Genomic DNA, 12,500 nt, shown 5'->3' on the forward strand with positions numbered 1-12,500 from the left:
TCACGTGCTGATTGGGGTCCTGTTAACCGATGCCTTTGTGTATTTACATCAGGGTTCCCCACTGACGCATGAAGCCGAATGGCCAAGGTCATAATATTAATGTCAACAGGCTGATGGATGGGTCAGTGAAAGATTTCCCTTGTAATTTAACACACTGGCAGCCTATCCCCATGGAAGGGAATGGCCAATATACGTACCGATGCCGACTTTGAAAGAATTTTGATTCCCCTTAGAGATGATTTTTATTTCTGAGTGTTGTTCTTTGCATGAAATGAAAGACATTCCACCAAATTAGGACATTTGTTTTGTGATCCAGAAAATGTAACTCGGTGCTAAAAAAAATTACACGCCTCCTACTCCCCTTAATTATTGTTTATTTGTTTGCTCTCCACGGAGCTCAGCCTCGTGTGTTTACACTGGCAATTTTATGAGGCCTCTCAGTAATTATATCACAGTAGTGATAAATATTCATCTGGCATTGGAAGTAGAACTAGATGAAGGATCTGGTAACTGACAATGGCACATCTCAAAATGAGGCCAGGAACAACATCCGTGAATAACGTTACTTCACCGCCACCTATTCACCATTCACTACGTCTTTTCAATGTTATAAATGAGCAACAGTGATGCCTCTTCACTGGTTAGTAAACTGATTAATAACTAGTCAATAAGTTACTCCAGTGCTGGTTTACTTCCAGCTGGGCTTGCCTGTGGTTCTGTCCTTGATCTGGAGGGCTGGACCTCTTCACTGGTTAGTAAACTGATTAATAACTAGTCAATAAGTTACTCCAGTGCTGGTTTTCTTCCAGCTGTGCTTGCCTGTGGTTCTGTCCTTGATCGGGGGGGGGGGGGGGCTGGATCTGGCAACCTAAGTCCTCCAGTGGGGGTCTCACCCACTGGCCCCTCACCTACAAGCCCTCCATAATGTCACTCTTCCCCCTGCAAAATTACCCTCTTGTTTAACTCAGCATCTCTCACCCCCCGTGCCCACATATATATTTTTGTATCTCCAGTTGCGTGTTTTAGCGGAAACGACTATGCGCCCCCGACATCTGGTTCTGATTCGAACAGATTTATTTTGTCCAATCTCGCCCATGACAATTTTGAAACCCAAGCCGCGCTTGAGCGTTTTTGTACGACTCGAGTTACTCTATTTGCTTGTGTTTTACAGAGTTGGACGTCAATATTTAGCAGCTGCATCTGTCAGCGTAATGTATAAATGACAATTATGGTTTTGCCTCCACTGTCATTATAACAAGTATTCTAAAGTGTAACAGTCAGGCATACAGAATAAATAATAATAAATGGAGTTAATATCTTCCATATGGTTACATCATGATGAACTTGAGACTGTACTTATAGCTGAGCCTGAGCTACACAAGCACCAAAAGGTTAGACTCCGCTGTAAATTCTGGAACCCATCGCCTGCATTTTACACAGAACCAAATCTGGGATTACCCGTGTTTCTTTTTGAGGTTATATTTTCTGAATGTGTGTGTGTGGGTGTGTATGATTATGTGTGTATGTGTGTGAGTATTTTCTCAAAAGAAGGATCAATTTCTATCCATTTCCAGTATCGTATTCTCTGTTTGTTATCCTGCCAGTAAAACCCTTACGGAAGGTCACTCTAGCTCAGGTTCTTTATATTTTACCCCGATGACTTAGTTATACGCAGTAAAAGATGTTAAATTCCTTTGGTATTGGTTGAGGACTTCCCACAGCAGCCAATCCTCTCACAGTACTCATACCCAACAACCTAACCATTATAACAACTGCCAACCATAGATCATGGGCAGCAGGATACAACAGCAATGCACAACTACCTGGTGACAGCTGCAACACATTGGAATATTAGTGCAGTAAAAGTTCATAATTACTGACTATAATTAGTTAAGTATCGTTAAGCTGGCCAAAAACGCATGACAGAGGGGTTGAATGCACAGACAGTGTGTTTTTCCTCTTGAATGAACGAGGCAGGATAATTGTAGTAGTTTTCCTATTAGTACTATGAACAGGATGTGTGTGCATTTTAAGGTATTTCAGTGCGTGAAAGACACATAAAACATGAGGACAGTGTGCATGAAAGATACATAACACATGAAGACAGTGTGCGTGTAAGACACATAACACGTGAAGACTGTACATTAAAGACACATAACACATGAAGACTGTACATTCAAGACACATAACACATGAAGACAGTGTGCGTGTAAGACACATAACACGTGAAGACTGCACAGAATCTTAAACATGCAAGTACACATGTAAAGACAGATACATACACAAGGACACACAAATGACCCTTCTCTGTCAGGCACAAAGACACACACAAACATATGTGCACAACCACACATGCACAGACAGACACACACACATACAGGTATGTTTTTAGGGCCCTCTCCATCCCCAGCTGTGATACCAAACTCTGGAGCCTCTGAGTAAGCCAATCAGCACCCACCCCCCCACCCCCCACCCCCCCTCCCCGCCCGTCCTCCCCCACCCTCACTGGTCTCCTGCTTGTTTTTAAATGAAAGCCAGGTCCACACTGTCATCGTCCATCGTCCTCTCTCTCTCTCTCTCTCTCTCTCTCTCTCTCTCTCTCTCTCTCTCTCTCTCTCTCTCTCTCTCTCTCCTCTCGGTGGGTTGGTGCTCGGTGTGAGCTCCACAAACACAAAGACTCCTTCACACACCGAGAGCTGCGGGAAAATAATCAGACTGTGCGAGGACTCGGAGGCGGCTGAGGGAGAGCACACACACACACACACACACACACACACACACACACACACACACACACACACACACACACACACACACACACAGAGTGCCTCGGGAGGTCCCTTTCTACTGGGACACACACCTTTACTCACACACACACACACACACATACCCACACACACACACACACACACACACACACACACACACACACACACACACACACACACACACAAACACACATAACACACACACCATACTCACTCCTACACATCTCTCTTTATTGGCAAGGCACCAACCTTTTTTCTGTATTTCTCTGTCTCTATCTGTTTCTGTCAATCTCTTGCTAAGTTTGGCTGTCCGTCTGTCTCTCTCTCCCTAGTTCCATTCTCTGCATCTCTATTATCAAGCATGTTGTATAATGAATGGACTTTAAACCCGACATGGGGTGTCAGCCTCTGTATGTGCCTTGGCTCTTGGTTGACATTAAAACAACATGGTGATCTTAAGAAAACACACGGGTGTGCGCGCGCACTTACACACACACACACATACACGGCTTTATGTGTTTGAGGGAAATCATTATAGACCCAAAATGGTTTCCGCCAGTAAAGAAACCTCTGTTCAAGGTTGTAGAAAGGGAGGAAAAATAACAGATTATGGCTACACACACCAAACACATCTCTCCGACTCCGCGTCCACGGAACATCTGACTAGGCCCAGTGCTTTGAAATAAAGGCAAACTGCATTACTAAAAATAACTGAAAAAGTTCCACCAGGGCGTAAACACAGATGGCATGAAACAGATCATGGTCTCACCGAGATTTATTTCATCCCCCTCTTCTTCTCCTCTCTCTCTCCTCCTCTCTCTATCCCCCTCTTCTTCTCCTCTCTCTCTCCTCCTCTCCTCCTCTCTCTATCCCCCTCTTCTCCTCCTCTCTCTCTCCTCCTCTCCTCCTCTCTCTATCCCCCTCTTCTTCTCCTCTCTCTCTCCTCCTCTCCTCCTCTCTCTATCCCCCTCTTCTTCTCCTCTCTCTCTCCTCCTCTTCTCCTCTCTCTATCCCCCTCTTCTTCTCCTCTCTCTCTCTCTCCTCCTCTCTCTATCCCCCTCTTCTTCTCCTCTCTCTCTCTCTCTCCTCCTCTCTCTATCCCCCTCTTCTTTTCCTCTCCTCTCCACGTCTCCCCCCTCCTATCTCCTCTGTTACTCCTTTCTCTATCCCCCTCTTCTTCTTCTCCTCTCTCTCTCTCTCCCCCTCTCTACATCCCACCTCCTCTCTCCATCCCCCTCTTCTTCTCCTCCTCCTCTCTCTCCCTCTACCTCTCTCCTCCTCTCCATACCAGAACACGCGCCTCGGAGACAGTTCAAAGCGAAGCTCATGCCTCCCTTTGCCCTCTACCCGGTGACCTCGTTCTGCAGCCACTCAATCAGCATGTCAATCTGACTGGCCAATTTGCTCTGGTTTCCTGTTTAGATCCACCACAGCCAGTTTTCCCCTGACAGACAAACACAGAGCATGTACTGGCATCCCCAAACATCAAAAGGCCTCATGGAAAAGAACCTTATCTTCGCACATTAGCTTGTTGTAAACACGGCATGTGGCGCGCACACACACACACACACACACACACACATACGCACACCCACACACACAAAGGGTGGAATCACGGGTGTGTTTACAGCTAAATTGGGAGACCAATTCCTTTCATATGACCCACACCAGAGCCTTGCCCTGGCTGCCACACACAGCATACTCACTGACGCACACTGCTCACACACACACACTGACGCACACAGCTCACACACACTCTGACACACACACAGCTCACACACACCCTGACACACACACACCACTCACACACACTGTGCCACAAAAACACAGCTCACACACACTATGTTGCTCATAGTTGCCTTTTAAGAGATGGGACAAAACAACTCTGTAAAAAAAAGTTGGAGTTGAAGCAGCAACTATGAAATGTCTGATGATAATCTTTTTAATCTTTTAATATTTTTATCACCTTTATTGTACAAATATTATTAAAAAACTTTCAGCAATTTTGACCGAGGTTTCCAATTTAATGTTATGAATGTTTTCCTATTCTGATGGTGTACCATATCTCAGAAGACGGGATAGAAAAACGAATGCTTGAATTTCACCAAATGTAACAGATTAAAATCAAACTTCAAGCTCCATTACCCACACGCCTTCTAAAAGCAGGAGGTTGGCTTTGGTGCCTTGGGTACCTCTGTCAGGGTTAATGTGTTTGACCAGTAGATGGAGCTCTTTCAGACCTTAATCTGAACCCTCAACCTTCACAAACATACTCGGGAGAAGACACGTTTTGTTAAATTTGTCCTAAAGGTCGCATGTTATGGCATAAGTATGTGTCTTAAATACAAAAATAATGTTTGAGCATATATTTAGTATTTTAATGATCTTTGTTCACAGAAAACTTGCTTCAGGACTACGTACAGCATGTCACAGACTAGTTTACTGGAGTAGTTGCCTTTGACTACATCCAGTTGTACGGCGTGGCAGCATCTCAAAGTGATTTCCAAATGTCACACCACAGTGGAAAATGTTTTGAAAAATATTTCATTTATGATCCTCCTGCTTTCAATTCAAACAAGCAAAAATATGTGTCGCCCAATCAACGTCACAATATCTGGTCAACAGATTGTAGAGAAAGAAATGTTCAGGGCTTCAGGAAATAGTTTTCGAAGTGTCAAGATAAACAAAATAGTCTTTTAATTTCACCTTCTTATTTTCAGTCATATCTCATGGTACACGCAAGCTATCACAGATAGACTGCACGTGTCCAAAAACACACAATAACTTAATAACTTATACACACATTCGTAAGCCGCATGGTCTTGTTTACAATGTTGAGCTATACTTGCTCTTCATTTTGTTTCACAGGCAAAGCTTATTTAAATTATTCCGTGATTGTTGTTATGTTAATGAATCTTGCCTGAAAGGTTTGTAGCCTGTAAACCCTCAGAATGTCCCAACCTTTGCTTTTCCCCAACCTACGCCCCTCTGGATATTTTGTTTACGCAGACGTCTACAGATAAACCTCCATCAACATGCATTAGCTGCTTCGTGTGAAAAACGCAATTTACAGGCGAAATTCAATAGCGTCCTTAGCGTGCGCATTCTCATGTTAATGCTACGTGGTTTGTAGCGCATTAGCGGCACATAATGTAACAACAGGATATCCAACACCCCGCACGGGCTCGCCTATTGCAGCTTCACTAATTAGCTAACACAGGCCGATCATTTACTCAGATAAGCCCAAATAAAGATCCCAGAAAATGTACGCGTCACGCCGATATTTTTATTTTCTTATTTTATTCGGATTTCTAAATTTCGGACAGGCTTCTGTGTTCTAGAACACTTCCTATGATCCCAGGCTTTTATTTGTTGACTAAAACATTGGCAAATCTTTGCCATCAACACTTGTTGTTAGCTGTGGAATTAAAGATCCCCTTGTGGATTCCTTGATGAAGTTCTGAAAAGCTGTTCACTGATTTCCTACAGTGAATGAATGCCTCCGCTCCTCCTCCAATGACCCGCGGCTCTTAGATGCTTTAATCAGATTATTGCACAGTATGAGTGTGCAGGGGAGGGCGGGGGTCGAGGGGTGTGTGTGTGTGGGGGGGGGGGGGGGGCTGGGGGTAGGTAGGGCTCCCACTTTCTGACAGTGATGCGCACGTACCTCGGCAACTCATTCTTGGCGTCTAATAAGGGGTCCACCAGGCTGAAGATATACGAGTAGAAGAAGCGAAACCCGTCACGTTTGAAGGTTTGCTCAGCGGAGTTTGGGACAGCTCACAGAGCAGAAGTTTTAATGAATGGCACGAGCTGATGAAACCTGTATTTGCGAGACAGAATCAATCAAGTCGGAAATCTTCAGTTCTTCTGGCTACATTCTGTCGGTGGAAGGTGGTTTACAAAGTTACTCTAAGTTTTTGAGAGACGCATTGAGGCGATAAATAGCATCTAACCTGTTGCAGAGGAACCTCCACGCTTTGCGTGCACTTTCAGTGATTTACGGAGAAGAAACGTAGTGGATTCGGTGAAGCACAGCGGAACTCAGGATACATTTATTTCAACTTTTATAGGACGATAAGCCGCAGTTTTCCGGACGAAAAACGGCCAACAACAGGGACATAATGCTATAGCTACTCTGGCCAAGGACGTACATTTTAATTACTATTTATCAAAGTAGTTATACCATAATCTGCACCGTTGGGCAATTTGTAGCATAATGGCAAGTAAACTGAGGAGACAATGTGAAATTTTGTCGGAGATAAAGTTTGGGAAATAACTTTGATAGTTCTAAACTGTTGTTGGACAAGACAACAGACGTTCACGCTACGTTGCGACAACATTGCCCACGTTTGAAGCTATGATGCTGGTCACTTGGGGCGTATTTATCCACGCATTCTTGATATTGTTGGTAAGAGCCAACCCGTGGAGCCTCAGAGATTCAGCGAACTGCGAGCTTAACAGAAAAGTAAGTGTTCGAAAAGGTCTGTCATAGTTCCCCCTCTGCCCTGTCATATTGTAGGGTCTATATTTTTTCACTCTCTTAAGTAGTCTGTCTGATTGTCTTATGGATGGAACATTATAGTTTTAAAAACTAAACAGTGGACCTGTAAGCCTATTAGCCTTGTTTTGAAACCATGAACATGATAAGTTACATTTAAAATACAATAAGTTACATTTAAAATAAAATACATTTAGCAGTTTTGTTTGTTTTGTAGAAAAAAAGGAAGAAAAAAAAAAAACCGGGTCTGGCTATTTAACTGATTGGCTACCTGCACTCTTTAGATCAGCCCCAGCTACAATTACTGTGTCCGGGAAAAGATGGCTTAAGATTGTTGTTGGAAACAACAAACTGCCTATATTGTCGCCCAAAATATACATTGAGAACATTCAATTGCTTAGCCATTCTTTGCCTATTTCCTATCAAGTGCTAGACTACTAAACTGTCAAATAGTTTCCCATTGAGTATTCAGAAAGTTGTGGTGGACCTTAGCGACGTGTATTGTCTTGATGGAGGAGCTTGTAGGTGTTGCCCTTAATAGATACTAACTAAATGTCTAACTAACTGTCGGTTGACATATTAATTAACAACTTCAGAATCAACATTTTTCACGACACAAGTTTTTAGTTCATGCCAGTGTTGCCAGAAGCTGGTGAGATTCAAGTGAATGCGATGCGCAAGGTATTTGTCTTTAGTAAGACGAATATGAATAAGAGCATTGCGAAACTGTTAATAGCCTATTTTATTTAACAGACATTAAGACAGGCCAAGGTTCGTGTTGTACATATTCTAACCATTACTCAAACGTGATATTTAGGATGTAGATTCTTAACACATTGTAGATTCTACAACTCAATGTATAGCATGAAATAAAATATAATAAAGCAGGTTCATATTTGCTCTTTAAATATTCATATTACATTTAAAGTTAATTTAATTCAATGTCAAACATGTGCTATATAAAATGATAACACATAAACTGTTTTTAATGCTTGCTGATGTTTTTATTAAGTTAAAAACTCCTCAAAGTTTCAGTTTTGATGCATATCTCTCTCTCTCTCTCTCTCTCTCTCTCTCTCCCATCTGCACAGCAAGCTGAATTAAATTCCTTCTTGTGGACAATCAAGCGAGATCCGCCCTCCTACTTCTATGGAACCATCCACGTGCCTTACACTCGTGTCTGGGACTTCATCCCAGAAAACTCCAAGAAGGCGTTCCAGGAGAGCCAGATCGTGTACTTTGAGTTGGACCTGACGGACCCGCACACCATCTCGGCCCTGACCAGCTGCCAGCTCCTGCCGCAGGGGGAGAACCTGCAGGACGTTCTGCCCCGGGACATCTACCGGCGCCTCAAGCGCCACCTGGAGTACGTCAAGCTCATGATGCCCTCGTGGATGACCCCGGACCAGCGGGGCAAGGGCCTGTACGCCGACTACCTGTTCAACGCCATCGCCGGCAACTGGGAGCGCAAGCGGCCCGTGTGGGTGATGCTGATGGTGAACTCGCTGACGGAGGCGGACATCAAGACGCGCGGCGTGCCCGTGCTGGACCTCTACCTGGCCCAGGAGGCCGAGCGCATGCGCAAGGGGACGGGTGCCGTGGAGATGGTGGAGGAGCAGTGCCACCCGCTCAACAGACTCAACTTCTCCCAAGTAAGAGGACACCGCGTGTCTGCCTGTCTGTCTGCCTGCCTGTCTTTCTGCCTGTCTGTCTTTCTGCCTGTCTGTCTGTCTGTCTATCGGGGTACTTCTCCCAAGTAAGAGGACACTGCGTGTCTGTCTTTCTGTCTTTCTGTCTTTCTGTCTGTCTGTCTGTCTGTCTGTCTGTCTGTCTGTCTGTCTGTCTGCCTGCCTGCCTGTCTGTCTGTCTGTCTGGTGAATGACCTTGTTTAAAACAGCGTGATTGCAGTTCGAGGGTAGTGGGCTTTTAAAATAAAAATCCTGTTAGAGAAAGAGATGTTTTGATTGATTGGATGTCCATCAGGATGTATAGTAGTGGTTTTCAGAGCTCTACCGTCTGTTGCTCCATTTGAAATGGATCTTGAGGGCCCGGAAAAGAGCCATTTCTTTTTAGGAGTGGTGTCCCCCCCAATGAGAGAAGGAAAATGACTTCGCAGTGCAGGGTCACAGATGTCACATTTTAAAGCATTTTCATATAATTTTAGTCTCTTTGGATTATTGGGTGTGGGAAGGAAAAAGGGATTCATTTTTCTTAGAATCAACCACAGATCCAGACACTCAATGGGGCTGCAGCGCCTGCTAGGTGTGGATAGGCATCAGCTGTGCAAATAGTCTGCTTTGGTGTGTCCTCTGTTATTAAGATAAATGTGACCTTAATGGTTTTCGTCTGAATTTGACTCAAAACCCCCTTGTTTCCAGCGCAGCTGAAAGTCGGCTCATTAGACGACGCAATTATGCACATCCCTCCGAGCACACGGTTACACCGAAAATCACGGGGAGTTTGCTGGAATTTGTGCTAATACGCCAACGGAACTAAGGGGATTACGCATGGCAATTTCTCCCGACACCCAGAAGCCAGACAGGGGCTATTTAAAACACAGAGGCAGACGGCCTGTCCAGACAGCCAACATGTCTTCCGTGCTTTTTCTTATGAGATTAAAGTCAAAGCCACCCAAACATATATAGCACAGTTATATTCCAATGTAGGAGCAGAGCTCTGGAGTAGTCCCTGTATGTCTTTCCAATGCAATGGCAAGGAATAAACATGAATCGCAGAACCGGATGGATGATCAGATACGTTGTGTGCCAAAGACATCTCGGTTTGTGCAGCCAAGTGAACTGATAAGTGTACTGGCCCTAAGACAAATGATCACTACGGACGGTGTCAATTAATTAGTACACTTCATGTATTGTTGTTATAGGTCAGCCAGGGACCAGGCCAGGTTTGGAATGAGCAACTTTGTCGTTCAAATCATGTTGGTCTTTGACTGCGGTGTTCTGCATCATTTCCACTCTGCCTATTAGCTCTTCAATTAGCTCATTTAGTGAAGCAGCTCAGCTCCGAGAAGTGGTTGGTTTGTGCCCATGGAGGGATTGCATGGAACATTCTGGGCCCCGGTGGAACTTTGACGTAATGAAAGTGATGTTTTTGCTCAAGCTGTCGGTGGGAGTAATGGTCCGTAGAAAAATGATGAATGTCTGTCTCGGTTTCGTAATGGCAGAGAGTTTGAGGGCCGAGCCCCCCCCCCCCTCCTTCAACCCCTCCACTGCCCACCACTGCCCGCTCCGATTCACAGAGAACCGCCATAGATGAGCACCAGGATGACCACAGTCCATCGCTTTCTTGGGTCTCGATATTTGGCCACCCGTGTTCAGGGTTCTGTGTCCAACTCAACTTTCTGCCCCGATTCCCAGCCCGGGCAGTGTGAATAGATCCACCCAGAGAACTCCTGTTTCGTCAGGGGGAAATATTAAACAGCGACTTCACGGCTCACCCAATCAGTACCTGCTGTGCCGAGTCAGAGATAGAAGGTTCTGGAAACACAGCATGGCCCTGGGGGAAAGCTCACATTGCCGTGATTACAGATGCAATGACATCAATGATTTAAAAAAAAAACTATTTAAAGACAGCTTTTATCCAGCGGTCCAGTGGTCTTTTAGTCTTGACAGCTTTTTGAAGTGCACAATTAGGGCATTTAACAAATGGCCCGATAACTTAATAACCTATGGCGCCTGGGCTGCCTGCCTCGAATCTGAATTCCATGAGTGTTTTAAATGTTTATAACGTTGCGGTATTAAGCATAATTCCAAACCTTGAAAAAATAATCACAGAGCCAAATTTCAACGAATATAAAAGAAACCCATCCAATAGTGATAAATTGCGTTTGCACAGATGGCGCCTCTTAAGGAGGGGAGATTAAATTGCCCCCTTTTTACCCACTGCACTGCAATCCCAGGGGCTTCAGATACGAGGCTTGCTTCCCGAAACCAAACCAAACAAACTTTTACACTTCCCTGAGTTAGGCCATGCCAAAAAGCCAGAGTGAAATACACGGCCATCATTTCATCTTAATTATGATATCCTTTCCCAGTGTAGGAGTGAGGCACTTCCATTTTCCATGGCAAAAGAAGTGACCTTTGTGCTGTCGAGAGAGAAAAGACAAGAAGGCAGAAAACCAGTGCTTTGCCTCACCACATTCTTTAGACACACGCATCAATCTATGCTGTGGTGGGAGAGAAATGGAGCAGAAAGATGTGAACCTAGCCGTCCAAAAGTGGATCAGAGTAATGAGCTGGCCCTGCCTGCCTTTAGATCTCGGAGGCCAGTTTGCTGAGTAACCTGAAAGAGCGGAAATGCTGCAGTGTGCAGTCAGAGGGTCCAGTGACTTTCGTTTTGTTGAATGAATTATAAATGATGTCTTAGTCATGACAGGCATTGTCTTGAAGGAAATAGTTCAGGGTTGTTATCTGTGAAGCCCTTTTAAAAATGCCCTCGGGTACGTTGAGAAATGGTTCCTGTTCTGCCCAACTTCTCTCACTGGTCTCATTAACAAGAACAATATGTGGCAAGGAAACAGGAACAAAAACAGCAACAGTCCTGCAAATGTCAAGCGAGTTCCCTGGTCTTGGGTGAGAGTGCGTTGATTGCAGCAGTGTGAGTGTATGATTGGGGCTTAGGAGGTTGACGAGTACAATGGTGGTCCTTATTTTCCACTTAGGGCACAATTTGGGCACCGGGCCATCCGTTTGGCAAGTTTGCCTACCGCAGAAAATCCGTCCGAACCGCTTTGTAATCAGATTAAATCCTAACGAGTGATGTTTCCATCGGAATTGGAACAAACCCCCAGTGTACATTCTTCCTTTTGATTCGGAAGATTCCGGCCAGCGTTGAATGTTATCTAATTTCTCTGTCCACTACCCACGCCTGTTCAAACCCATTTCCAGCCGTCTCCTCGTGCCGCTTCATATTCAAGCGCTCAGCTCAGAATAGGATTAGGATCCCATTTCAGATCAAAAAAACCTCCTAGTGTCAGTCATAATTTTAGTCAAAAGTTACCCAATAGCAGTTGTTTTATAATAACATACATTTCCAGCAGGGTTCAGAGCATTGCAATGGTAACAATAAGTGGTTTGACATTTGAAGTTCCAATGTTTTTTAAAACAATATAACTTGGCTTCCCACTGGCCAATTCAAACACAGTGCATACCACATTAAAAGTGTCAGAGGTTTTGTCTCAGCATTAGTTTTTAGTCGTAAGTCTTTATATTGGG

At 44.5% G+C, this 12,500-nt stretch overlaps 1 protein-coding gene across 1 annotated transcript in view; it reads left to right on the forward strand.

Annotated features, from left to right (window-relative positions):
* The first annotated feature begins 6,624 nt into the window (after nt 1-6,624).
* Nucleotides 6,625-12,500, forward strand: part of trabd2a (TraB domain containing 2A) — a 55,469-nt gene continuing 49,593 nt past the window's right edge. Inside the window, exons 1-2 of the mRNA XM_080842841.1 lie at nt 6,625-7,236; nt 8,361-8,921. Coding sequence (XP_080698967.1) covers nt 7,129-7,236; nt 8,361-8,921 — 669 coding nt within the window. The 5' untranslated portion in view covers nt 6,625-7,128. The remainder of the gene's footprint in view (nt 7,237-8,360; nt 8,922-12,500) is intronic.

The sequence above is a fragment of the Sprattus sprattus genome, assembly GCF_963457725.1.
Source record: "Sprattus sprattus genome assembly, chromosome: 7".
Lineage (NCBI taxonomy): Eukaryota > Metazoa > Chordata > Actinopteri > Clupeiformes > Clupeidae > Sprattus > Sprattus sprattus.